Here is a 27,964-nt window from a genome sequence, read left to right as displayed (position 1 = left end):
AAAAACAGATCAGACGCCATCCCCCCACCCCGATCTTTGCATCCCCCGAGAGGCAGTGAGCGAGCGGCTGGGTGGTGCTTCGTGACCCGCTGGGGCTGAACAGCAACAGCCCCCCTATCCCCACCCCCGTGTCCCCATGTCCCCAGCCCTCTGGCCCTGTCCTCGTGTCTCCAGCCCCCTGGCCAGCTGACCCACCCCATGTACCCCTGTCCCCAGACCCTGTCCCTATGGCCCCTTGTGCCCTCGTCCCTGTGTTGGGGAGCTGAGCGGCTGGAGTGGCTGCAGCAGGCAGCCCCCCACCAGGCAGCCCCCCTTGATACCGAAAATGACAGCAAATAAACTCTCGGGGAGACTCATTTTGGAGTTTTGAAAAGCAGCATCCTTCCTCAGGCCTGGGCACCCGAGGGAGTGATCTCCATCCATCCCATGCAGCCAGGCAAGAGCTGTTACAGAATAGATTCCCCACTTACATCCATATGTCTATATTTTCCCATAGATCTTATGCGTCTTCTGTAACTTTCCAAGGTCTAATTTTAATGCTGTTATGAAACTTCACAAGAGTCAAAACTCTTGCTGGTTTGGAGCTGGCTCCAGCTCTCTCTCTGAGCTTGCCTTTACGATAAGCAGAAAACTCCAAACAGAGGTGATTAGGGAAGAGGAGACATCTGTTCAGCACAGATCGTACTGAACACAAAGTGTTGTCATCTCCTAAGAATGAGAAATGTCTGGGAAACAAACTGTCTAGAGGAAAACCCGCTCTCAGAGGGACATTCTCTTCTACTTTCTAAAGAAAACTGCTTGTGACTACTTCTTGTGTCTGTAGGGTTAAGTTTCATCTAAGGGATTGTATTTTTTGACTGTTAGACACAATGTCCCTCTGAGAGCATGTTTTCTTTCAAAGAGTGTTTTTCCAGACTCTCTGCATTCCTTGGAGATGATAACGCCTTATGTTCAGTACGATCTGTGCTGAACAGATGTCTCCTCTTCTGGAATCACCTCTGTTTGCAGTGTTCCCCTATCTGCAGCCCAAGGTCAGGCAGAGAGTTGGCTCCAAAGCTCCAGATTACAGATGCATTGAAGTGGGAAAGGTTTGCTTTCTAAAGCGCCAAAGTGAGTCTTAGAGGGAGTTTATTTGCCAGCATTTTGGGAATCACGGATGAGGGTTCTTCTCTCTGTGCCCCAGACAGACTGGGCTGCTGTCAAGCCCAGGCTGTGGGTGCCGGGGCTGTGGGTGCTTTACTGGGAGTGCTGGGGCTGGAGGTGCTGGGACTGGGGGTGCCAGAACTGGGAGTGCTGGGGGCAGGGGTGCTGGGAATGGGGATGCTGGGGCTGGAGGTCTGGGACTGGAGGTGCCAGAACTGGGAGTGCTGGGGCTGGGGGTGCTGGGAATGGGGGTGCTGGGCTGGAGGTGCTGGGACTGGAGGTGCCGGAACTGGGAGTGCTGGGGCTGGGGGTGCTGGGAATGGGGGTGCTGGGGCTGGAGGTGCTGGGGCTGGAGGTGCTGGGACTGGAGGTGCCAGAACTGGGAGTGCTGGGGCTGGGGGTGCTGGGAATGGGGGTGCTGGGGCTGGAGGTGCTGGGGCTGGAGGTGCTGGGGCTGGGGGTGCCAGAACTGGGAGTGCTGGGGCCGGGGGTGCTGGGAATGGGGATGCTGGGGCTGGAGGTGCTGGGACTGGAGGTGCCAGAACTGGGAGTGCTGGGGCCGGGGGTGGTGGGACTGGGGGTGCTGGGACTGGGAGTGCTGGGGCCAGGGGTGCTGGGAATGGGGATGCTGGGGCTGGAGGTCTGGGACTGGAGGTGCCAGAACTGGGAGTGCTGGGGCTGGGGGTGCTGGGGCTGGAGGGGCTGTGGGTGCCACGGGTGGGGGTGGTGGGGCTGTGGGTGGTGGGACTGGGGGTGCTGGGACTGGAGGTGCTGGTGAAGGTGCTTCTCTCTGTGACCCGGACAGGCTGGGACACTGTCAAGCCCGAGATCATCTGCAAGCTGGAGCGAGGAGAGACACCGTGTGTGCCAGACCCCCCCGGGGTGCGGCAGAGGCACCGCAGCCCTGTGCCAGGCGGGTCCCAGGGGCCCGTGGGAGGGATGTTGGATTCCAGCAGCAGGGTTTTGGGGGGCTCATCCTCTAGCGAGCTGAGCAGGAGCCAGGAGGGTCCTGCAGGGCACCCTCACTTTCACCCCATACCGGCTCTCCAGCCACTGGAGAAGAGCCCTCCAACCTGCCCCAAGTGCTACAAGAGCTTCAGGAGCCCGAGTGTGCTCATCATCCATGAGCGGAGCCACACGGGCGAGTGCCCCTTCACCTGCACCGACTGCGGCAAGAGCTTCAGCCAGAAGAGCTCCCTGGTCAGGCACCAGCGCATCCACACGGGTGAGCGACCCTTCACCTGTGCTGACTGCGGCAAGAGCTTCAGCCAGAAGAGCAGCCTGAGCAAGCACCAGCCCGTCCACACTGGCGAGCGCCCCTTTGCCTGCAGCCACTGTAACCACTGCTTCAGCCAGAAGCAACACCTGGTCACCCACCAACGCATCCACACTGGAGAGCGTGCCTTTGCCTGCACCAGCTGTGGCGAGACCTTCGCCCAGAAGAGCTCTCTCATCAAGCACCAGCGCATCCACACCAGTGCATCCGGCTTTGCCTGTGCCGAGTGCAGCAAGAGCTTCAGCCACAAGGGCAACCTCCTCAGACACCAGAGCATCCACACAGGCAACCGCCCCTTCGCCTGTGCTGACTGCAACAAGAGCTTCAGTGAGAAGGGCGCCCTGATCAGACACCAGCACATCCACAGCAGAGAGTGCCCCTTTGTCTGTACCGACTGCAACAAGAGCTTCAGAGAGAAGGGCAACCTCATCAGACACCAGCACACCCACAAGAGTGAGCGCCCCTTTGCCTGTACCGACTGCAACAAGAGCTTCAGAGAGAAGAGCGCCCTGACCAGACACCAGCAAATCCACACCAGCGAGCGCCCCTTTGCCTGCACTGATTGCGGCAAAAGCTTCAGCTGGAAGGACTCCCTGACCAAGCACCAGCGCATCCATACAGGCGAGCGCCCCTTTGCCTGCACTGACTGCAGCAAGAGCTTCAGCTGGAAGGGTGCCCTGATCAGCCACCGGCGCACCCACACCGGTGAGCGGCCCTTCACCTGCACCAGCTGTGGCAAGAGCTTCAGCTGGAAGCGCGCCCTGACCGTTCATCAGCGCAGCCACACCGGTGAACGTCCCTTTGCCTGCTCAGAGTGCAACAAGAGCTTCATCTGCAAGGGCGACCTCATCATTCATCAGCGCATCCACACGGGTGAGCGCCCCTTCACCTGCGCTGACTGCAGTAAGAGCTTCAGCCAGAAGAGCTACCTGACCAGGCACCAGCGCATCCACACCGGTGAGCGTCCCTTTGCCTGCACCACCTGTGGCAAGAGCTTCAGCCAGAAGGGCGACCTGACCATTCACCAGCGTATCCACACCGGCGAGCGCCCCTTTGCCTGTGGCCACTGTGACCTCCGCTTCAGATGGAAGAAATCCTTGGTCACTCACCAGCGTCTCCACACTAGCGAGAAGCCCTAGAAATGTGGTATGCCAAGACCTATAGGCAGAAGCAGAACCGGAATAATCAACACTGGGTGCAGTGGGACCTGTGGGCAGCTGTAGGGCGATGACAGGATGGGGGTTGTCCTTCTCAGGACTGAAAAGTGATGGTGAACTCACCGGGCACTGGGGAGAATCATAGAATCACCAGGCTGGAAAAGACCTCTTGGTGATTGAGTTTAGTCATTCGTATTGTCCCCAGGCTCTGGGCAGGAGATCCATGTGGAGATCCCTGGATCGATGTCCCTGCTGGGAAAAGCAGTGGGGATGGAGGGGGAAAGGTGGACTGCGGGCATGGGTGGGGAATGGCCAGGGTTTGGCTGGCAAGAGAAGCCGGGCCAAGAGTGAGTGGGCTCTGTCTGGTGTCATTTTTCTGACACAGGAAAACGAAGAGGACGGGATGGCATGGCATGGCATAAGCTTTTTCAGTGGGAAGGGACCTGCAAGGCTCTGCCGGTCCAGCTGCCTGAGGACTTCAGGGCTGAGCAGCAGCTAAAGCATGGCATTACAGCATCCGCCAAAGGAAGGCAGGCCAGCTGCCTGGGTCCCTCCCCAGAAGGATTGTTTTTCTAATTGCAAAGCAAGTGGTCGATAGGCACTTCTCCCCTTGGAGCCATGGACTGACTTTAACCCCCTATCACACACTGCTCCTTCCATTCACGCCAGCATCTTAACTTTTCCGCAGCCCCGTGGCACACTTCTCGGCACCTTGTTGTGCCAGTATGCGTATTTGTGCTCTGGGATCTAATAAAATCGTTACCAATTGTCATCAAGGCCCAACTGGGATTCAAACAGATGGGCATCATCATTGTCCTTGGCTAAGCCTCCACTCCCTGGACACACAGACCCATTCTCTTTCCGGACCTTAGTAGGAGTGTCTTGTTCTCTGTCCTGCAATTCCCCTTCTGGGGGCACAAAGGGGGTTTCTCCCTTCCCAGGGGCTGGGGAGGAGATGACATTTGCTCCTTCCTGTCACTGTTATGTCCTCCCTGGAATGCTTCAGTCAGACCCAAGGCATTGCCCGGAGGCCTGGGAAGGCCTGGGCTGATGCACTCACTCCTCCAGAATCCATTCCTCCGCTCTCAGGATTCAGCCCCGCTCGCTGCCTGCGCTGCCGGGACAGGGAGAGGGTGGCCGTGCCCAGGACCCGCCTGGCCCGGTTCCCTCTGCAGGAGGATGCAGGGCAGCTGCCTGTGCCCCTGCATCCCTGGGCAGCTCCGAGCCCCCCCAGGTCCCCAAGTGCCATTGAACCCCCAGGCGAGGGAACGGAATGGTGACACCTCCCTGGTGGCAGTGGTGGCAGCTCCAGTGGCAGTGGTGGCAGCTCCAGGGGCAGTGGTGGCAGTTTCCCGGTGGCAGTGGTGGCAGCTCCAGGTGGCAGTGGTGGCAGTTCCAGGGGGCAACAGTGGCAGTTTCCCAGTGGCAGTGGTGTCAGCGGTGGCAGTTTCCCAGTGGCAGTGGCGGCAGCTCCAGGGGCAGCGGTGGCAGTTCCCGGTGGCAGTGGTGGCAGCTCCAGGTGGCAGTGGTGGCAGTTCCAGGGGGCAACAGTGGCAGTTTCCCAGTGGCAGTGGTGGCAGCTCCAGGAGCAGCGGTGGCAATTCCAGGGACAGTGGCACACTAGAGGGCAGGGGGCACACCGGGGCAGGGGCTCAGCCCACCGTCCCCGCAGGGCACGGGCCAGGGGCGGGAGCCGGGCAGCTGTGCCCCCTCTGCCTCCGGGGGGGGCTGGAGAAGGTCCCCGCGCCCCACGGCCGGAGCCCCCCGCACCCCAACCCGGCCCCCGGGCTTAGAGCTGGAGACAAAGGGATGGAGAGACCTCAGCGGGCACCGGAGAGGGATGGCCCCGGGCTCTGGGCAGGAGAGCCTGGTGGAGATCTCCGGAGTGATGTCCCAGCCGGGAGAAGCCCTGGGGATGGGGGGGCGAGGGCGGCTGTGGGCAGCGGTGGGGACCGGCCGGGTTCGGGGGGCTCGGGTTCATTTTCCCAGCAGCCGGGAGGGGAGGCACCCAGAGAAGCCGGGCCAAGGGCGAGTCGGCTCTGGCATCATCCTCCTGACACCAAAAACGCCGGAAAATAAACTCCCGGAGACTCCTTTGGAGTTTGAGAAGCATCCTTCCTCAGGCCTGGGCACCCGAGGGAGCGATCTCCATCAGTCATGGGCAGCCGGGCAAGAGCTGTTACAAGAGATATTCCCCACTTACACCCAGATAGCTAAATTTTCCCAGAATTCCTAGGCATCTTCTCTTACTTTCCAAGGTCTAATTCTAATGTTGTTATGAAAAGTCGCAAGAGTCAAACCTCTTGCTAATGTGGAGCTGGCTCCAGCTCGGCTTGACCTTTGGTTTGAGATAGACACAAACTCCAAACAGAGGTGATTCCAGAAGCAGAGGTATCTGTTCTGCACGCATCGTACTGAACACAAAGCGTTATCACCTTCACGGCATGAACAGCGTGTGGGAAAACGCTGCTTGAAAGAAAACGTGGTCTCAGAGGGCCGTTGTGTCTAACAGTCAAAAGTTACAATTCCTTAGATGAAACTTTATCTAAAATCCAAAATATTCCATTTTTAATAGCAGTGACTCCTTCTCTCCCGCAGCAGCTGCCGGCACCGCAGGGCCCAGCACAGCACGGAAGGGGTGACAACGATGAACCTCCTTGACTCGCGGACTCAAACTTCACAACTCAGGGGAGTTATAAAGCAGGTATGTTTTATTGTCAGCTGGGGTGCAAGGGGCAATTTCTCCTAGGTTGCACACAGCATTGTCTAACAAGCAGCTATTTATAGTGTAAAGACATACATATTCCTTAACGTGGGCTAGGCTATTAAAATTAGTTCGCTAAAAGGGCATTACTATTACAATTATTTCCAGTATTCCATCATCATAAGTCCACTCTTTGCCTTAGCTGAGTTGGCTGTGTTCCAAACCGCAGGAACGCTTAGCCTTGGACAGTCTCCTTTTTCACTGAAGCACAGCCACACGGCTTCTGCCTGGGCCCCCAGCGTTCCTGATAACCTGTCCGTGTCTTGAAAAATGCCTTCAATTCTTGTTCCTGAGTACCTCTGTTGGTTAACCCCTTCATTCCCTGCTTCACCCTGACCAACGAGCGCTATGCCAGCTGCTCAGGGTGTCCCCAGGGAGCAGCTCAGGAGGATCCAGCCCACACTCCTGAGGATGTTCTCAAACCACAGGTGGTGGTGGAGAGGACCATGGCTGCCAGTCACTGCTGGCTCAAGTCATCGCTCTGGATGTCCCCGCACAGCCACCCCTGCAGCAGAGCCCCCAGTGCCCCACAGGACCCTCAGCAACAGTTTCAGGGGGCACCGCGTTGCAGAGGAAGCCGCAGGCTGTGGGTGCTGGGGGTGCACTGGTGAGCCAGCACAGCTCCCTCTTCCTTAAAGTGCTTCTTGCAGCCGCTGCACTGGAAGGACTTGGCCTCTGTCTGCTCCCCTGCCAGGGACAAACACTCCTCCTCCCGTTGGTCACCCTCCGGCATCACCTCCAGGCCCTGATGCACCCTCCGGTGTTTCTTCAGGTCATACTTCCACTTGTAGGTCTTGCCACACTCGTCACACTTGTAGGGTTTCTGGCTGGTGTGGAAGGGCTGGTGCTTGATCAGAGCACCCTTCTCTCTGAAGCTCTTGCCGCACTCCATGCAGAGGAAGGGGCGCTCACCCGTGTGGATGCGCTGGTGGCTGATCAGGGTGCTCTTCATGTTGAAGCTCTTGCCGCAGTCGGCACAGGCGAACGGGCGCTCGCCGGTGTGGATGCGCTGGTGTCTGTTCAGGGCACCCTTCTGGCTGAAGGCTTTGCCACAGTCAGCACAGGCAAAGGGCAGCTCACCCATGTGGATGCGCTGGTGGCTGATCAGGGCGTCCTTCTGGCTGAAGCCTTTGCTGCAGTCGGTGCAGGCGAATGGGAACTCGGTGGTGTGGATGCGCTGGTGGGCGATCAGGGAGCTCTTCCGACTGAAGCTCTTCCCACAGTCGGTGCAGGCAAAGGGACGCTCGCCCGTGTGGACGCGCTGGTGTTTGGTCAGGTTGCCCTTCTGGCTAAAGGTGTCTCCGCACTCGACGCACGTGAAGGGGTGCTCGCCGGTGTGGATGCGCTGGTGGGTGACCAGGTGTTGCTTGCGGCTGAAGCGGTGGTTACAGTGGCTGCAGGCAAAGGGGCGCTCACCAGTGTGGATGCGCTGGTGGGTGATCAGGGAGCCCTTACGGGTGAAGCTCTTGCCGCAGGCGGTGCAGGAGAAGGGGCGCTCACCCGGGGGGCTCCGGTCGTGGATGGCCATAGCACTCGGGCTCCTGAAGCTCTCGCTGCTCTCGCTGTGGGTGGCTGGGGTCTTCTCCAGCGGCTGGGGGGCCTGGCCAAGATGAGGGTGAGGATGCCCTTCTGGGCGCTCCGGTCTCCTGCTCAGCCGGCTGCGGGATGAGCCCCCCAAACCCCCGCTGCTGGAACCCCCTCCAGCGGAGCCCCGGGACCCGCCCGGCACAGGGCTGCGGTGCCCCCGCGGTGCCCCGGGGGGGTCTGGCTCGCACGGCGTCTCTCCTCGCTCCAGCTCGAGGACCGTCCCCCCCGTCCGGGGCACAGCGAGCAGCAGCCTCTGCCGCCCTGCGGGGATGGCAGCGCCGGCCCCGGCCCCCCCAGCGCCAGCATCTCCCCCCGCGAGGCGAGCGTCTCGGGGGTGTCCAGCATCACCCGCCGGTAGAGCCGCCGCTGCCAGCCCGGAGGAGGGGCTGTGCCCGGCTGGAGCCCGGGCTGCGGGGTCCCAGCGCCCCGCGGGGAGGCGGAGCCCAACGGGAGACGCCAATTCCGCCACGGAAACGGTTCGTCGCGTCCGTTCTCGTCGGCGGCGGAGCTGCGGGCGGAGGGGGCGGCGAGAAGGGAGGGGAGGGCTCCGGCCGTGCTTCGGGCTGCGGATGGCGGGGCCGTTCGAGGAGGTGGCCGTCTGCTTCTCCCGCCAGGAGTGGGCAGAGCTGGCGGGCTGGCAGCGGCGGCTCTACCGGGAGGTGATGCTGGACACCTACGGAATGCTCGCCTCGCTGGGTGAGATGCCGGGGATGGGGGTGCGGGGATGGGGGTGCGGGGATGGGGGTGCCGGGATTGGGGTGCCGGGGATAGGGGTGCCGGGGATGGGGGTGCCGGGGATGCGGGTGCAGGGGATGGGGGTGCGGGGATGGGGGTGCCGGGGATGGGGGTGCAGGGGATGGGGATGCAGGGGATGGGGGTGCGGGGATGGGGGTGCCGGGGATGGGGGTGCCGGGATTGGGGTGCCGGGGATAGGGGTGCCGGGGATGGGGGTGCCGGGGATGCGGGTGCAGGGGATGGGGGTGCGGGGATGGGGGTGCCGGGGATGGGGGTGCAGGGGATGGGGATGCGGGGATGGAGGTGCGGGGGATGAGGGTGCCGGGGATGGGGGTGCCGGGATGGGGGTGCGGGGATGGAGGTGCAGGGGATGGGGGTGCCGGGGATGGGGGTGCGGGGATGGAGGTGCGGGGATGGGGGTGCCGGGATAGGGGTGCAAGGGATGGGGGTGCTGGGGATGGGGGTGCTGCAGAGGAGGGTGCCGGGGATGGGGGTGCTGGGGATGGGAGTGCCGGGGATGGGGGTGCAGGGGCTGAGGATGCCGGGGATGGGAGTGCAGGGGATGGGAGTGTCGGGGATGGGGGTGCCGGGATAGGGGTGCAGGGGATGGGGGTGCTGGGGATGGGGGTGCTGCAGAGGAGGGTGCCGGGGATGGGGGTGCTGGGGATGGGAGTGCCGGGGATGGGGGTGCAGGGGCTGAGGATGCCGGGGATGGGAGTGCAGGGGATGGGAGTGTCGGGGATGGGGGTGTGGGGATGGGGGTGCCGGGGATGGAGGTGCCGGGGATGGAGGTGCCGGGGATGGGGGTGCCGGGGATGGGGGTGCTGGGGATGGGAGTGCCGGGGATGGAGGTGCTGGGGATGGGGGTGTGGGGATGGGGGTGCGGGGATGGGGGTGCTGCGGATAGGGGTGCGTGGGATGGGGGTGCGTGGCATGGGGGTGCTGGGTGAGGACTCTCTGCGGCTCTGCCGGTCTGGGCTCCACAGCACCTGGGCTGGAACAGACCTTGCCAGTGGGAAAGGACCTCCGAGGCTGACCCGGTGCGAGTGCCTCCGCTCTTCGGGGCTGAGCAGCAGTTAAAGCCCGGCATTGCGATCATTGGCCAAAGGCCTCTGCAACCCTGCCTGGCTTGGGGCATCGAGCACCTCTGAGGGAAGCCTGTGCCAGGGTTTGAGCACCCTCGGGAAAGAAATGCTTCCTTGTGTTCGGTCTAAACCTGTCCTGGTGCAGATTTGAGCCCTCAGCAGGTGTCCTGTGTGCAGGAGAGCGGCCGAGGTGATGCAGGCGAGGCGAGAGGAGGCTGTAGGCGCAGGGAAGAGGGGGATGAATTGTAGCTGGGCAGGGTCAGGAGAGAGGAGGGGAGTGGGGGGAGATGCTGGGCCTGCCCGGGCTGTGGGTGTCGGGGCTGTGGGTGCTGGGACTGGGGCTGCCGGGGCTTGGAGTGCCGGGGCTGGGGATGCTGCAGCTGCTGGGGGTGCCAGGGCTGGGGGTGCTAGGGGCTGGGGGTGCCGTGGTGAGGTGCTGGGGCTGTGGGTGCTGGGTCCAGTGCTGCCATCCTGACAGTGTGGGTGAAGGTGCTTCTCTCTCTGCCCCGGACAGTCTGGGATCAAGCCCGAGATCATCTGCAACCTGGAGCAAGGAGAGACGCTGTGCGTGCCAGACCCCCCCGGCCGTGACGGAGGCACTGGAGCCCTGTGCCAGGCGGGCCCTGGGGGTCCATTGGAGGCGTGGAGGGTTCCACCAGCAGGCATTTGGGGGGATCATCCCGAGGTGAACCAGCTGGGAGTCGGGGAGGCCCAGAAGGACACCCTCACCCTCATCTTGACCCGGTCCCCCAGCAGATCCACATAGGCGAGCGTCCGTTCAGCTGCACTGACTGCGGCACGAGCTTCCGCCTGCAGGACAACCTGATCGCCCATCAGCACATCCACATGGGTGAGCGCCCATTTAACTGTGCTGACTGTGGCAAGAGATTTGTTGGAAGCATCATCTGGTGGCCCACCAGCGTATCCATGCTGGTGAAGGCCCCTTTCCCTGTACCAGCTGCAGGAAGAGCTTCAGCCAGAAGACCACCCATCAGCGCATCCGCAAAGGCAAGTGCCCATTTCACTGTGCTGACTGTGGCAAGAGCTTCAGCTTGAAGCAAACCCTGATCGCCCACCAACGCATCCACACCAGCGAGCACTCCTTCACCTGTGCCAGCTATGGTCAGAAATTCCACTGGAAGAACGCCCTGATCCACACTGATGAGCACATCCACACCAGCACATCCACACCGATGAGCGTCCTTTTGCCTACACTGAATGCAACAAGAGATTCCTTGGGAAGGCTGCCCTGAGCAACCACCAGCGCACCCATACCAACGAGAAGCTCTTCGCCCGTATGGAGTGTGGCAAGAGCTTCTATTACAAATGCAGTCTCATCAGACATCACCGCATCCACACCAGCGAGTGCCCCTTTGCCTGCGCCAACTGCAGCAAGAGCTTCATCCAGAAGGGTGCCCTGATCAAGCACCAGCGCATCCACACTGTCGAGAAGCCTTACAAGTGTGGTGAGTGTAGCAAGACCTTCAGCCAGAAGTGATGAGCGAAAGCGGACAGGGAGGGGTTGGGAAGCTAAGGACTTAGAAGGATTTAGTTCATTGTAAATGTAAGCTAACACCATATGAGGAAAAATATAGTTCACCGCCACCCATACTGTTTGCCTTGAAGACCCTGAAAGTTGATAACGAAGGAGCCAGCTAGCAGAAGTGTAGTGATAAGCGGGCACTGGAATGCAGAAATCTGGCTGCGCTTGGTTCAGTAGTTTGTAAACAACCAGAAGGAACTGTGGCTGCACACAATTCAAGGAGAAAAAACTTCTTTTTATCCTGAGGAAGACTTCTACTTCATCCCTGAGACCCCGGCCCGCAACCACCAGGAGGTGGGCAAGATTGGAGTGAACCTTCCAGAATTTAATTACAATACGAAGTGGGGATAGGTAATGAATATGTATTAGACGATTACGTATCTCTCTATCTGTGCACTAAAAATAAACCACTTCTTGAACGATAGGGTGTGTGAGTTTGGGCAGAGTTATCTCCCTCACACCCACCGGTGTGAATGAACATACCTGCTTTATAACTCATTTCTGGGTTATAGGGTTTGATTCTGCAAAACAGAAGCAGCCACTGAAGAAACAAAGATGTTCCATCCAAAAACGGAACAAAGATGGAACACAGATGGAACACGGAACAAAGACGGAACAAAGACGGAACAAAGCTGTAGCAGCTGAAGCAGGAGTTGGGGTTATTTTTCCCCCAGAAGGTCCAACAAAGGCAGAGGCGACTGAGCAAAAAGGCCTCCCTTCCTCCGGGGGAAGAGAAGCGCAGCCCATCGCCCCGACCGTCGGGTCAGGGGGTTCTTTAATTCCTCCTCCCCAACAAAAGGGGGTCCGGGGGCCAATTTCGCCTCTTGCAAACTCCTGGGTGCTTCTTGGCGAGGTGGGACTGAGTCCCTCAGTGAGTGTTGAGTGGCCATTGGCACGGCCGCTCGTGTCCTCCGAAGCGGGGACTCGGGGTTCGTCACACCCTGAGCTTGGGGAGCTCAGCCCGGGCTTTCAGGGCTGTTTCTGCTCTGAACTCAAACAAGCCCAGGCTGTGAGGCCTCCATCCCACCCCAGGGGTCCCTCAGCTCATTTGAGCCTTAGACCCCCACCAAACCCTCTGTCCCACAAGATGAAGCTGTTCAAGTCAAACCCGTCCCTTTTGCAGTCCCAGGGACTTTGGGGTTTGCCCCAAGACTTGGCTGGTTGCAAAATGCATTTTCTCCTGCCTGTGTCCTCTTGGTTGCAACAATGATTGAGTGTAGTTAAAAGCCCTTGTGGGACACAGACTGGGAACAGCTGGAGTGTGTTCTGACTTAGCCCAAAGGGGCTGATCTGCTCTCAGCCCATGAGAGCATCTCCAGGTGGGATCAGGCAGGGCAGGTGCCCTTAGAGAATCAGTAGCATAAGAGCAACCATGGGGTAAAGCTGTCCATCCGAATTGAATTCCCGAGGAAGGAAAGGGTTAAAACGGGGAAAAGAATTTACAAAGCACCCACATTTCAGAGTAATTGAAATTAAACATTTCCTATGGTGTAACTTCTATTTCTCTAAAACATTTAACATGTCTCTAAAACATATACAACAATGTAATGGAGGAAAATATAGCTATGGTTGAACTTGAAGGCTCTGGTCTTCCTTGAAGACATCTTTAAAACTCTGCACACAGAATATGTTTCGTAGGTGTAACTTTATACCCCAGCCATCCAGGTGGGCTCTGAAAACAGCGTAAAATAGAGCTGAGCATGAGCTCGCACAGCGAAGACGAGGCGTTTTGTTACTTCTACACACAAGCGTTTGCAGAACTGGTCCCAGATTGGATTGTGAGTGAATAATATCCCCTGATCAGCGGCACTTCCATCAATCGCATCCTTCAGTCTCTTTGATGAGATGCATTGTCCGGTGCCACTTGCTCCCTCTTGCCAACCGCTCCCTTTTGCAGAAACAAGCTCTGCTTCGCAAACTCACCAGGAGTTTAGTGTTTGCCACCCACAGGGCCCAGCACCCCTGCAGCAGTGCCCAGTGCCCCGCGGGACCCTCAGCGGTGGTTTTGGGGGCACTGGATTGTGGAGGCGGCCGCAGGCTGGGGCTGCTGGTGAGCCAGCATGGTCCCCTCCAAGGACTTGGCCTCCATCCACCCCCTCACCTGAGCACACCCCATCCTGTCACTGCCCTACAGGACCGACCAATGGCCCCACTGCACCCAGTGTTGTCTCTTCAGGTTCTGCTTCTGCCTGTAGGTCTTGTCACGCCTGCCACACTTCTAGGGCTTCTTGATAGTATGGATGCGCTGAGGGATGACCAGGGATTTCTGCCATGTGAAGCGGAGGTCACAGTGGCCACAGGCAAAGGGGCGCTGGCAGGTGTGGATGCGCTGGTGGTCAGTCAGAGAGTCACAGAATCACAGAATCACAGAATCACCAGGTTGGAAAGGACCCATTGGATCATCGAGTCCAACCATTCCTAACACTCCCTAAACCATGTCCCTAAGCACTTCATCCACCCGTTCCTTAAACACCTCCAGGGAAGGTGACTCGACCACCTCCCTGGGCAGCTGTTCCAGTGCCCAATGACTCTTACTGTGAAGAATTTTTTTCTGATGTCCAACCTGAACCTCCCCTGACGGAGCTTGAGGCCATTCCCCCTTGTCCTGTCCCCTGTCCCTTGGGAGAAGAGCCCAGCTCCCTCCACTCCACAACCTCCTTTCAGGTAGTTGTAGAGAGCAATAAGGTCTCCCCTCAGCCTCCTCTTCTCCAGGCTGAACAACCCCAGCTCTCTCAGCCGCTCCTCATAAGACGTTCTCCAGCCCCTCACCAGCTTTGTTGCTCTTCTCTGGACACTCTCCAGAGCCTCAACATCCTTCTTGTGGTGAGGGGCCCAGAACTGAACACAGTATTCGAGGTGCAATTCACCAGTGCTGAGTACAGAGGGAGAATAACCTCCCTGGCCCTGCTGGTGACCCCATTTCTGATCCAAGCCACGATGCCGTTGACCTATTTGGCCACCTGGGCACACTGCTGGCTCATGTTCAGTCGGCTGTCAACCAGCACCCCCAGGTCCTTCTCTTCCATGCAGCTCTCCAGCCATTCTTCCCCCAGTCTGAGTCCTTCCATCTGAGGCTCTCACCACACTCCGTGCAGGTGAAAGGCCACTCGCTGGTGTCTGCTCAGAGAGCTCTTCTGCCTGAAGCTCTTGTTGCACTCCGTGCAGGTGAAGGGGCGCTCACCAGTGTGGATGCGTTGGTGATTGATCGGGAAGAACTTCAATCTAAAATTCTTTCTGCAATCAGTGCAGGCAAAGGGACGCTCACCAGTGTGGATGCAGTGATGGATGACCACGGAGCACTTCTCGCAGAAGCTCTTGCAGCAATTGGTGCAGCTGAAGGGGTGCTCACCAGTGTGGATTTGCTGGTGGGTGATCAGAGAGCCCTTGTAGCTGAAGCTCTTGCCACAGTCACTGCAGGTGAAGGGACCTTCGCCCGTGTGGATGTGCTGGTGGTTGATGAGGTGCACCTTCTGCCTGAAGCTCTTGCCACAGTCACTGCAGGTGTACTGGCGCCCACCCGCGTGTCTCCGCTTGTGGTTGCCCGGCACAGTCTGGGTCCTGAAGCTCTTGCTGCTCTCGGGGCACTTGCAGGGACTTGCAGTAAGACTTCTTACTTCATCCCTGAGACCTCATCCCACAACCACCAGGAGGCACTACGCGGGCACAAGACTGGAGTGAACCTTCCAGAACTAATGATAATACGAAGTGGGGAAAAGTTATGAATATGTAGTAGGCGCTTATAACTATGCATGTCTTTACACTATAAGTAGCTGCACGTTAAGTCATGCGGTGTGCAAAGAAGGAGGAGAACCCTCTTGCACCACAGCGCTGGAAGTAAATATTCCTGTTTTATCACTCATTTTTGGGCTACAGGGTTTGATTCCGCAGAACAATTTGTCGACCCAGATGGGACACGTTCTCTGCCCGGCTGCTGGATCGGTTGGGAGAGGGACATTCTAAGGCACTCCCCGGACTGCTTCTCCAGAGAATCTCCCATCCCTACCCGATGGCTGCTGGGGGAGAGACGGCCCATCAGCTGGTGGACCAGGTATGGGATTTGGGCAATACCTGCAGGGGAAACAGGGGGAGAATCTACAAGTCGTGTATGGGACGCCTCACGCTAAGAGAAGGAGTAGGATAGGTTATCAAGAGCCTGTAAGCCATTCTGTGCGAGCTGAGATAACTATACTGCTCGACCCTGGGAATTGGTGGTTTGCGCCCAAGGGGGTGCTCCCTGCTGAGATAGCAAAGCACCGGGAAGAATATAGTCCCAAGATGCCATAAGACGCACTCGGCATGGGGTGAGGAGCTATAGTACAATGGTGAATTGGGTCCTCCTTGCTGAGGTAGCAGGAGTGCCACGTGGGATAGCTATAATCTTCTACATCTGTTGCAAATCTTCAGCACCGGTATATTTTAACGTCATTTAGAGCCTATTTCAAGTTCAAGCGCTTGTGTGGGAGTGTATGGTAGCGTAATTGGGACACTTAATTAAGCTCAGAGCAAGTGAGGAGTTCCGATCAGCGGTTCTGTGTCAAAACAGCCGGAGATGAACAAAGCGAGGGATCACTGTTCTATGTTGTGTGTTTTGTGTCATAAGCGTACTCCGTGAATTGTTTGATGTGTAATAGAGTACGAGGGGAATTGATAGGGACGGCTTACCAGGGGACCTCATTCCTGCATAGACAGAGGGGCCAGAGACAGACGAAGTGCTCAAAACTGTTGAGAGACTTGCAAATTGTTTAAAAGCCCTGCTTGTCTTGGTTAACCCTAGGAATGCACTTATGAAACCTTTCAATTCCAAACGTCCATTGAGCCGGCAGATGGGTATATTTACCTCGGACCTTTGGAATGGAAGGCTGCAAAGGGTGAAATTTTAAAACACCCAGCATAGAAAAAGAAAGAAAAAAATAAAGGGAGAAAAAAAAAACCCAGGAGAGGCAGCTGAGAGTGCCCCTCCCTTTCTCCCTTCCTGGAATGCGAGTTAGGCTTATCTGTTAAAGCAGTTTCATTGCTGGGTGTGAGTTAACCCTCCCCCTCCTGGAATCTGAGTTAAGTGTTTTGTGTGAGAGAAAGAATAAATTAAAAGTGTGAAAGCAAAAAGGTTTGCACGGATGGGGGGAGGGGGGAGGGGGCAGAATTCTGCAGGCTGCGGGGGGGACGGATCGGGTTTCGGTGTTCAGTCTGTTGTAATGTTTTATTGTGCTATTCAGCTAGGTCGGGATGACTCTATTGTCCTGAGTGCTTATAAATCTGTGGACGGGAATTGCTGTTGTCTTGTGGGAAGTCCCTGAGAACTTAGGGACAACCTGTTTGTAAGTGCTTAAATGGTTTGTGTGGAAGTTAGAGAAAGGGAGAGTCGGAAGGTAGTCTGATAGGGGCAAAACCAAGCAAGGAATTTCCTCAAGCAAGCCCCTTGGGGTGCATGCTGAGACACTGGAAGGAATTGGCAGGGGGTGCCAGGGGCTCCATGACTTAGAAGAGGATCGCAGTACTGTTTTGCAACTGATGTTGTTTTATAAAGAGAGCGGAAAAGTGGAATGAAGTGTTTTTCACCTCCGAAACCATCCAGAGCGCCAAAGGGACTGTGGGATTGTGCTGCCACATGACCCTGTGGTACTTGCCCTTGAGTGGGAAAATAACATAGAATTTAAAGGTAAACTGAGGTGGTGTTGCGGGGGGGGGGGGGGGGGGAAAGGTTGTGAATACGTAGTAGGCGCTTATAACTATGCCTGTCTTTACACTATAAGTAGCTGTTTGTTAAGTCATATGGTGTGCAAGCGAGGAGGAGAACCCCTCGCACCTCAGCGCTGGAAATAAACCTACTGCTTTATAACTCATTTGGGGGTTATAGGGGTTAATTCCTCAGAACACCGTGGTTGGAGTGTTGGGATGGAGGGATACAGGCTCTGAGGAAGGCCAGGAGGCAGGGCAGATCAGGAGGGGGTGTTGCCCCCTGTCCATGACCATCTGGAGCGCATGGAGCTCCACTTGGGGATGGGTGAGGAGCCAACCAAGAGCTTACGGGTCCAGATTAAAGGGAGGGCAGGGACAGGTGATGTTACAGTGAGGGTTTGCTGCAGGCCACTGGACCAGAAAGAGTGAGTAGATGACACCCTGTACAGACAGATAGGTGCATCCTCATGTTCACAAGCTCTGGTCATCATGGGGGACTTCAACCACCCCTATATCTGTTTGGAGGGTCAGGGTACAATCAATCCAGGAGGTTCCTGGAATGTGTTGATAGCAACTTCTTTCATTAAGTGACAGAAGGGCCAATGAGAAGAGGTGCTGTACTGGACCTTGATCTCAGCAACAAGGAAGGGCTGGTCAGGGCTGTGAAGCTCAAGGGAAGCCTGGCTGCGGTGACCATGAAATGGTGAGGTCCAAGATCCTTAGGGCAGAAAAGAGGGAGTGCAGCAAACTCACTACCCTGGTGTTCAGGAGAGCAGACTTTGGCCTTTTCAGGGACCTGCTCGGTAAGGTTCCATGGGATAAAACCCTGGAAGGGAGAGGGGCCCAAGAAAACTGGTTCATATTCAAGGATCGACTCCTCCAGGCTGAGGAGCGACGCATCCCAACAAAGAGGAGGTCAGGCAAAACCACTAGGAGGTCTGCATGGATGAGCGAGGAACTCCTGGACAAGCTTAAACTCAAAAAAGAAGCCTTTGGGTGATGGAAGCAAAGGCAGGCACTTCAAACAGCCACGCGTGGGTTGCCATAGAAAGCAGCACGGGATTCTTCTCGCAAGTTAGTGGAGAGAGAGAGGGATGTTGTTAGTTACTGATCTTAGAGCTTTAGACCGGGAAGTTGTTGCATTACAGAGTAAAATGAGGCAATAGGAACAAGAAGTCAGTTTTTTACAAGATGCACAAGTGATCACACAAGAAGGAAAGACCACTGCCGGGCTGCAGAGCGGTTGGCAGAGCCTATTGTTAATGAATGAAGGCACAAGGGAATTTGTGCTCCTGTGGTGAATGGCACAACATGGTAAAAAGCTGATGAGATGAGCAGATGGTTCCAGCGAGCGCTGGCGGCCACAGCACGGGTGGCAGCTCTCCGAGATGACCCCACATCCCTCTGGCTCCTTTGGGAGTTTTACCCTCATCCGTCCACAAGTCCCGGGGCAGATCCCAGCCTCTCACCATCTCCCAACAAGAAAGGGAAGGAAAGGGGTTTGTAGGGATGAGCAAGGGGATGCCAAGCCCGAGGTGCTGCTATCAGCAAGTGGTGGCACACGCCATGCTGCTGTGGAGCAGCTCACCAGTGTTTCCCCTGCCCTGGCAGCCACTCCTGAGCTCACGGCTCTGCCGCAGCAGCTGCCGGCAACGTGAGGCTCAGCGTGGCGGGGAAGGGGCGACGATGATGAACCCCTTGACCGACAAGCGCAATGCCTGCTGCTCAGAGTGTCCCCAGGGAGCAGCTCAGGAGGATCCAGGCTGCACAGGTCAAGAAGTTTCTTGGGCAGCTGCCCGAGCCGTAGCTGGTGGTGGAGGGGGCCAGGGCCACTACTTGATGCCAGTTCACGCGTTGCAGGACAAGAAGAGCCAGAGGTCGGTGCTCTGGGTGTCTCCCCACAGCCACCCCCGCAGCAGCTTCCAGTGCCCCGTAGGACCCTCAAAGGCAGTTTGGGGGGAAGGGGGCACTGGGCTCTGCAGGTGGCTGCAGGTTGGGGGTGCTTAGAGTGTGCTGGTGAGCCAGCAGCAAGGATGAGTCAGGGAGAATGAGCCATTCTGTCTCTGCCACTCGTTTGCCTATCAGGATGACTAAACTGGCACGTGGTCACCCCCTCCCTTATCAGATTTACACCATAGATTTCCGAACAAAGACTCAGAGGTGATCCTCAAAACAGAAGTATTAATAAGATTTGTGAAAAGAAATCTACACCTGTTGTACTTGGGTGATTTAGACTATGAGTTTTTGTGATGGAAACATCCTGACCTATGACCCTGGATTTTCTGGAATCCTACACGGTTGGTGGGGATTAAGCAATCCACTGTGTCCCGTACTATCAGGCACCTCTGACCAAAGTAAAGGAGATGGGCCGACTGGCACCCGAGATGTTATCACTCCAGAATGGACTATAGGAGAATGAGAGGAGCAAGCCTTAATCGGAGCTCCCTCTCAGCTGGTCTGAGACCCCCCACCGACGTCAACAATCTACGAACACCAGAGCATTTTTAGAACATCTAAAGACTTTATCACCGAACACCGATCTCCGTACAGGTCATATGGTCCCTCGCAATCCTTATAGGATGCTAATATTGGTTAGACTTAAGGTTAATATTCTTGACTTAGAATTGTAACATTATAGGTAATAAACTAAATGTTTAAATACAGTTCTGGATCCCACTCTGTCTCTGTGACACCCTCATCCGGTATTCGAGTCACTTTGTCATAGAAGGTGATCAGGTTAGTTTGGCAAGATCTGCCTTTTGTGAACCCGTGTTGACCGGGCCTGATCACCCGCTTCTCTTGCATGTGCTTCATGATAGCACTCAAGATCACCTGTTCCGTGACTTTCCCCGGCACTGACGTCAGACTGACAGGCCTGGAGTTCCCCGGATCCTCCCTGCAACCCTTCTGGTAGATGGGCACAACATCAGCCGCCTCCAGTCCAGTGGAACTTCCCCAGTCAGCCAGGACCGCTGGAAGGTGATGGAAAGGGGTTTGGAAAGGGCATCCGCCAGCTCCTTCAATACTCTTGGGTGAATCCCACCCGGCCCCATAGACTTGTGGGTGTCTAGATGGGCAAGCGAGTCTCTAACCACCTCCTCTTGGATCACGGGAGCCTCATTCTGCTCCTCTGACTCCTGGGTTTGTACACAGAGGGAACAACTTCCCTTGCTATTAAAGACTGAGGCAAAGACGGCATTAAGTACCTCAGCCTTGTCCTTATCCCCTGTCACTGTTGTTCCTTCTGCAAGTTTATACCCCCATGGCTGCACTCCAGTTATGAGAGTCATCCCACCACGTTTCCGTGACGGCAAGGACATCGTTGTCACCTTGCCCTGCAACAGCTTCCAACTCCTCCTTCTTATTGCCCATGCTGCCTGCATTGGTGTGAATGCACTTCAGCTGGGCTGGCAAACCCTCAGCCCTCATAAAGGGAAGAGAGCTCATTCCCAACTGACTGCTCCTTGGAATAACTCGCTCCTCAGTGCCAGTTTCATCCTCACCGCCCCCAGGCAGAATCGCCCCCACTTGCTCTGAGCTGATGTACTGGCGCTCCTCTCCAGCACCATCTCTCAGCCACTGGAGTCCCACTTCCAGGCTCACTCCCGACTAGCCTGGTCTCCTCCCCCTCCCCCTTCACATCGAGTTTAAAGCCCTATTTAAGAGCCTCGCTGGGTTTTTAGTAAGGACTTTAGTCCCCCTTGGAGACCAGCGTGTCCCATCCCTGGTAAGAAAGCCTGGGGGTGGGTCACCCCATGATCAAAGAACCCAAAGCCTCTCTCCTCACACCAGGCTCGGAGCCGGGCAGTAATCAACTGTTCCTCTTTGACCTCCTGCTTCTCATTCCTTAGCACTGGAATGCAGATAAACACCACTTGTGCCCCAGAGCCCTTCAACATTCTCCCCAGAGTCCTGGAGTCTCTCTTGATGGCTTTCAGCTTTCTGCACTGTAAGTCATCGTTGCCTATTTGAAATGCTACTAGAGGGTAGTAATCTGTCTCTTTCACCGAGGAAGGAAGTTTTCTAGTGACATCCTTTACTGATGTCCTGGGTAAGCAGCAGACCTCCTTGTGGAGAGGGTCCGGTCTGCAGATGGGTGCCGCCGTTCCTTTTAGAAGGGAATTCCCTTAGACAATCACTCTCCTCTTCTTATTTACTGAGGATGTTTTTATGGTCTTCGGAGGATGCCTGAGCCTAGGAAATGTTTCTAGTCTGTGGGAGCCATCTTCTTCATCCTTAGGGATGTTTTCCACCTGCAGTGCTTCATATTTATTCCTCAAGGGTCTCTGGGGGTTTGTTGTCTGGGTAGGGGGAGCAGGTTTCCTGCACCGGACAGGAACTCACTGCCATTCCCCATCTCTTGTTCCCCCAACCTTACAGTTTGCAGGTGGGAGTTGCTCAGCTGCAGTGGCTCCAGCAGCCTGCTGAGTTTGTGAGAGGGCACTGCACCAGCGATCCATCTCCCTCTCACATTCCCTGATGGTCCTTAGTCTGTTCACCTCCTCCCTCAGCTCTGCCACCACGCAAAGTAGTTCCCCTACGTGAGCTGGTGTGGGAGGGGGCACTGCCTACAGCCCAGGCTCTGTGGGAGGGGGCACTGCCTACAGCCCAGGCTCTGTGGGAGGGGGCACTGCCTACAGCCCAGGCTCTGTGGGAGGGGGCACCGCCTACAGCCCAGGCTCTGTGGGAGGGGGCACTGCCTACAGCCCAGGCTCTGTGGGAGGGGGTACTGCCTACAGCCCAGGCTCTGTGGGAGGGGGCACTGCCTACAGCTCAGGCTCTGTGGGAGGGGGCACTGCTACAGCCCAGGCTCTGTGGGAGGGGGCACTGCCTACAGCCCAGGCTCTGTGGGAGGGGGTACTGCCTACAGCCCAGGCTCTGTGGGAGGGGGCACTGCCTACAGCTCAGGCTCTGTGGGAGGGGGCACTGCTACAGCCCAGGCTCTGTGGGAGGGGGCACTGCCTACAGCCCAGGCTCTGTGGGAGGGGGCACTGCCTACAGCCCAGGCTCTGTGGGAGGGGGCACTGCCTACAGCCCAGGCTCTGTGGGAGGGGGCACTGCCTACAGCCCAGGCTCTGTGGGAGGGGGTACTGCCTACAGCCCAGGCTCTGTGGGAGGGGGCACTCCCTACAGCCCAGGCTCTGTGGGAGGGGGCACTGCCTACAGCCCAGGCTCTGTGGGAGGGGGCACTGCCTACAGCCCAGGCTCTGTGGGAGAGGGCACTGCCTACAGCCCAGGCTCTGTGGGAGGGGGCACCGCCTACAGCCCAGGCTCTGTGGGAGGGGGCACTGCCTACAGCCCAGGCTCTGTGGGAGAGGGCACTGCCTACAGCTCAGGCTCTGTGGGAGGGGGCACTGCCTACAGCCCAGGCTCTGTGGGAGGGGGCACTGCCTACAGCCCAGGCTCTGTGGGAGGGGGCACTGCCTACAGCCCAGGCTCTGTGGGAGAGGGCACTGCCTACAGCCCAGGCTCTGTGGGAGGGGGCACTGCCTACAGCCCAGGCTCTGTGGGAGAGGGCACTGCCTACAGCCCAGGCTCTGTGGGAGGGGGCACTCCCTACAGCCCAGGCTCTGTGGGAGAGGGCACTGCCTACAGCCCAGGCTCTGTGGGAGGGGGCACTCCCTACAGCCCAGGCTCTGTGGGAGGGGGCACTGCCTACAGCCCAGGCTCTGTGGGAGAGGGCACTGCCTACAGCCCAGGCTCTGTGGGAGAGGGCACTGCCTACAGCCCAGGCTCTGTGGGAGGGGGCACTGCCTACAGCCCAGGCTCTGGGGAGCTGCACGGACCCACTGAGGCTCTGAGCAGGACAGATGGGGGCAACATCTATCCTGTTTACTGCAGCATTCGGAGCGGTTTTAATCATCGCCACCGTGGTCAACGGTCCTTTATGGCCGGCCTCCAGCCCCTCTCTGCTCGCTCAAACTGCCCCGTTACGCTAACGTGCCACGCTCCTCTTCGCCGCGCTCCAGGTCACCATGCTCCCAAGGGATGGTTTAAATCTCCCACGGGAGCTGCCGGGCCTGCCCCCTCCCGTCAGGCACCGCGTGGGACCATCCGCTGCCACGTGTCAGGAGCCGAGCGTCGCCAGCCCTGCTCCCACCTGTGTTTTCCTGGGCTTTTCCAGGCTGAGGGAATTGCCCCATCGCCTCAGATGGCCACCCCATGGCATCACTCACCATCCTGCTGCTGGATGCCACCGTAAAAGCTAATACACCTGGTTCCTCCTTGCGACCCGCCTTTGCTCCACCTGAACCCTGTGGAGATACGCCAGTCCCCACCTGGCAGAACACACGTGCTATGAGAGGAGTGTCCGAGGCGTGCTCGCCTTTGGAGAGAGGTCTCATCCCCTTGCACAGGCGCTCCTTCTGGCGGCAGGGGTCGACTTGGGGTCCCCAATGAAGGCTAACAGTCATCATCACCTTGAACCTTGGATGAACTTGTCCTGGCGCGTGCTCTGTTGGGGTATGGGTCTGTGGTAAGTCCCAGCATTAATTTTCCTGTCTTGCTTCGTGGATCTTTCACAATAGCAGGGAGATACGGAGGTAGGTATGAGTCGCAGGGAGACTTGGAGACAGGTACAAAGCATTTGTTCTGTACCAGCTTTGGCTGTTATCGTAAGGCCTGCATCTGTGGTTTCTGAGGCTTAGCACCTAATGGGAAATGTCGAGAGAGAAATCGATCCTTTGACTGAACCTTACACTGTCCCATCCTATCCTATCCCATCCCATCCCGTCCCATCCCATTCCATCCCATCCCATCCCATCCCATCCCATCCATCCCATCCCATCCTCTTCTTTTTTCAGTGTCAGGAGGATGACACCAGACAAAGCCCACTCATTCTCTCCGTGCCTCCCCTCTGGACTGCCAGGAAAATTAACCCTAGCCTAGCCAAACCCTGGCCATTTGCCACCCGTGCCCAAAGTCCACCCTTCCCCTTCCATCCCCACTGCTTTTCCCAGCAGGGACATCGATTCAGAGATCTCCACGTGGATCTCGTGCCCAGAGCCTGGGGACAATAGGAATGACTGAACTAAATCATTAAGAGGTCCTTTTCAACCTGGTGATTCTATGATTCTATGATTCTCCCCAGGGCCCTCTGAGTTCACCATCACTTTTCAGTCCTCAGAAGGACACCTCCCATCCTGTCATCGCCCTACAGCTGCCCACAGGTCCCACTGCACCCAGTGTTGATTATTCAGGTTCTGCTTCTGCCTGTAGGTCTTGTCACACTCACCACATGTCTAGGGCTTCTAGCTAGCCTGGATGCACTGGTAGGTGACAAGGGATTTCTTCCATCTGAAGCGGAGGTCACAGTGGCCACAGGCAAAGAGGTGCTCACTGGTGTGGACGCATTGGTGAATGGTCAGGGCACGCTTCCAGCTGAAGCTCTTGCCACAGATGGTGCAGGGAAAGGGAAGCTCCGCAGTGTGGATGCGCTGGTGGCTGGTCAGGGCACCCTTCCAGCTGAAGCTCTTGTTGCAGTCGGTACAGGCAAAGGGGCGCTCACTCCTGTGGGTGTGCTGGTGTCTGATGAGGTTGCCCTTCTCTCTGAAGCTCTTGTTGCAGTCAGTGCAGGCAAAGGGGCGCTCTCTGCTGTGGATGTGCTGGTGTCTGATCAGGGCGCCCTTCTCACTGAAGCTCTTGTTGCAGTCAGCACAGGCGAAGGGGCGGTTGCCTGTGTGGATGTGCTGGTGTCTGAGGAGGTTGCCCTTGTGGCTGAAGCTCTTGCTGCACTCGGCACAGGCAAAGCCGGATGCACTGGTGTGGATGCGCTGGTGCTTGATGAGAGAGCTCTTCTGGGTGAAGGTCTCGCCACAGCTGGTGCAGGCAAAGGCACGCTCTCCAGTGTGGATGCGTTGGTGGGTGACCAGGTGTTGCTTCTGGCTGAAGCAGTGGTTACAGTGGCTGCAGGCAAAGGGGCGCTCGCCAGTGTGGACGGGCTGGTGCTTGCTCAGGCTGCTCTTCTGGCTGAAGCTCTTGCCGCAGTCAGCACAGGTGAAGGGGCGCTCACCCGTGTGGATGCGCTGGTGCCTGATCAGGGAGCTCTTCTGGCTGAAGCTCTTGCCGCAGTCGGTGCAGGTGAAGGGGCACTCGCCCGTGTGGCTCCGCTCATGGATGATGAGCACACTCGGGCTCCTGAAGCTCTTGTAGCCCTTGGGGCAGGTTGGAGGGCTCTTCTCCAGTGGCTGGAGAGCCGGTATGGGGTGAAAGTGAGGGTGCCCTGCAGGACCCTCCTGGCTCCTGCTCAGCTCGCTAGAGGATGAGCCCCCCAAAACCCTGCTGCTGGAATCCAGCATCCCTCCCACGGGCCCCTGGGACCCACCTGGCACAGGGCTCTGGTGCCTCCACCACACACTGGGGGGGATGTCTGGCACGCACTCGGCGTTTCTCCTCACTCCAGATTGCGGATGATCTCGGGCTTGACAGCGGCCCAGTGTGTCCGGGGCACAGAGAGAACCACCCTCTCCTGTGATTCCCAAAATGCCGGCAAATAAACTCCCTCTAAGGCTCACTTTGGTGCTTTAGAAAGCAAACCTTTCCCACTTCAATGCATCTGTAATCTGGAGCTTTGGAGCCAACTCTCTGCCTGACCTTGGGCTGGAGATAGGGGAACACTGCAAACAGAGGTGATTCCAGAAGAGGAGACATCTGTTCAGCACAGATCGTACTGAACATAAGGCGTTATCATCTCCAAGGAATGCAGAGAGTCTGGAAAAACACTCTTTGAAAGAAAACATGCTCTCAGAGGGACATTGTGTCTAACAGTCAAAAAATACAATCCCTTAGATGAAACTTAACCCTACAGACACAAGAAGTAGTCACAAGCAATTTTCTTTAGAAAGTAGAAGAGAATGTCCCTCTGAGAGCGGGTTTTCTTTTAGACAGTTTGTTTCCCAGACATTTCTCATTATTTGGAGATGACAACACTTTGTGTTCAGTACGATCTGTGCTGAACAGATGTCTCCTCTTCCCTAATCACCTCTGTTTGGAGTTTTCTGCTTATCGTAAAGGCAAGCTCAGAGAGAGAGCTGGAGCCAGCTCCAAACCAGCAAGAGTTTTGACTCTTGTGAAGTTTCATAACAACATTAAAATTAGACCTTGGAAAGTTACAGAAGACGCATAAGATCTATGGGAAAATATAGACATATGGATGTAAGTGGGGAATCTATTCTGTAACAGCTCTTGCCTGGCTGCATGGGATGGATGGAGATCAGTCCCTCGGGTGCCCAGGCCTGAGGAAGGATGCTGCTTTTCAAAACTCCAAAATGAGTCTCCCCGAGAGTTTATTTGCTGTCATTTTCGGTATCAAGGGGGGCTGCCTGCCGGGGGGCTGCCTGCTGCAGCCACTCCAGCCGCTCGGCTCCCCAACACAGGGACGAGGGCACAAGGGGCCATAGGGACAGGGTCTGGGGACAGGGGTACATGGGGTGGGTCAGCTGGCCAGGGGGCTGGAGACACGAGGACAGGGCCAGAGGGCTGGGGACATGGGGACACGGGGGTGGGGATAGGGGGGCTGTCGCTGTTCAGCCCCAGCCGGTCACGAAGCACCACCCAGCCGCTCGCTCACTGCCTCTCGGGGGATGCAAAGATCGGGGTGAGGGGATGGCGTCTGATCTGTTTTTACCGCAGCAGCGTCCGGGGGTGAAACTTCCCTCTCCTCCCAACTGGCACCGGCACCGGTGTTAGACCCCGATTCGGCACCTCCTTTGCGGAAGAAGCCGGGGAGGGCTCTGCCATCCCAGTCCCCCTGTCCCGGAGAAGCTCTGCATCCCCGGCAGGCGCGGATCTCAGCGTTCCCTGGGCAGGAGGGATCCCACCCCGCAGCCCGGCAGGGACTGCAGCCCCCAGACCCTCTGCGGGCAGCCCGGCAGGAGATCTGGGTGGAGATTGACTCTCGGAATAACGACACCGAGCGCAGTTAGGTGCAGGTATGCGGCTGTGCACAGAGTGCATGGAGGATCTGTCCTCCACGTTCGCACACCATGTATCAAACCCCGTACATCTTTATTGTGTTATATATATGCATTGGGTTAACATTACATAGTCTGACTTTTCCAAGAAGGGGGTAGGGTTAGTAAGAGTAGTCCCAGGAACTCATTATCTTAATAAGATTAATTACAGGAACTCATTATCACAGGTCTCCTCCTCCTAGCGCTTGCGTGTTTTCTCATGATAGTGGTCCATGGGGTCTTTGGGGATGAAGGTGGGCAGTCTTCCTCACCATGAACTTTTCACCTTTCCTCCTTGCGTATGCTCTTAGGGAGCCCAGGCTGTCTTCAGGCCTTATCTGTCCCAGCTGGTGGTCCCTGCTTTTACCGTTGTACCACTCCTTGTTATCTGGCTCCAACCAGATACAGCCACCGCCTGGTTAAGAAAAAACCGCTTTGTGTCAGAATTCTTTATTTTAGTTAATGTAATAGGTTAGTTATAAGTGATTTCTGCTTTCAAGATCTCTGGAGCGATGTCCTGACCGGGAGAAGCGCTGGGATGGAGGGGAGAAGGCGGCCGCGGGCACGGGTGGGGAGCGGCCGGGGTTCGGCTGGAGGGGAGACCCCGAGAGGCGCTGGGGGTGCGGCTTCGGGCGCGGGGCGGGGTCCCTCAGGCTCAGGAGCCGGGAAAGCTGCCTGGAAGCCACCGGCTGTGCCCCTGTCCCGGTGCAGGCGGTGGGTGGGGTGTCCCCCCCGAGCGGGGAAGTGCTGAGTGACCCCCCCCGTGCCGCCCCTCTGCCCTCCCCCTGCCCCGCCCGGGCTGCTGCGAGCTCTGCCGGCACTGCCCTCGGGCTGGAGCCGCCGGGGCAGAGGGGGCCGGGCAAGGCGCGGCGGGGCGAGCTGAGCCGGGCGTGCTTCGGGCTGCAGATGGCGGGGCCGTTCGAGGAGGTGGCCGTCTACTTCTCCCGCCAGGAGTGGGCAGAGCTGGCGGGCTGGCAGCGGCGGCTCTACCGGGAGGTGATGCTGGACACCTACGGAATGCTCGCCTCGCTGGGTGAGATGCCGGGGA

At 57.4% G+C, this 27,964-nt stretch overlaps 2 protein-coding genes across 3 annotated transcripts in view; one reads left to right on the top strand and one right to left on the bottom strand.

The window, feature by feature from the left end:
- Positions 1-27,964, bottom strand: part of LOC128851169 (uncharacterized) — a 48,692-nt gene that overhangs the window by 4,286 nt on the left and 16,442 nt on the right. Inside the window, 11 exon segments of the mRNA XM_054057918.1 lie at positions 2,301-3,224; positions 3,309-3,577; positions 4,340-4,359; positions 6,900-8,576; positions 10,477-10,622; positions 11,023-11,189; positions 14,372-14,874; positions 15,294-15,358; positions 17,720-17,792; positions 23,143-23,244; positions 24,226-25,433. Coding sequence (XP_053913893.1) covers positions 2,301-3,224; positions 3,309-3,577; positions 4,340-4,359; positions 6,900-8,576; positions 10,477-10,622; positions 11,023-11,189; positions 14,372-14,874; positions 15,294-15,358; positions 17,720-17,792; positions 23,143-23,244; positions 24,226-25,433 — 5,154 coding nt within the window.
- Positions 721-4,424, top strand: LOC128851193 (gastrula zinc finger protein XlCGF26.1-like). 2 transcript variants are annotated; one of them, XM_054058426.1, is made up of 3 exons: positions 721-1,110; positions 1,949-3,565; positions 3,962-4,424. In XM_054058426.1, exons 1-2 carry the CDS (start codon positions 948-950, stop codon positions 3,556-3,558), a joined length of 1,773 nt encoding a protein of 590 aa, XP_053914401.1. In that variant the 5' UTR covers positions 721-947; the 3' UTR covers positions 3,559-3,565; positions 3,962-4,424. The 2 variants fall into 2 exon arrangements, with proteins under 2 accessions (XP_053914401.1, XP_053914400.1); XM_054058425.1 differs by lacking the exon at positions 3,962-4,424 and having other exon boundaries at positions 1,949-3,707.

This window comes from Cuculus canorus, chromosome 2 (genome assembly GCF_017976375.1).
Source record: "Cuculus canorus isolate bCucCan1 chromosome 2, bCucCan1.pri, whole genome shotgun sequence".
Lineage (NCBI taxonomy): Eukaryota > Metazoa > Chordata > Aves > Cuculiformes > Cuculidae > Cuculus > Cuculus canorus.
This window is presented reverse-complemented; position numbering and strand designations above follow the sequence as displayed.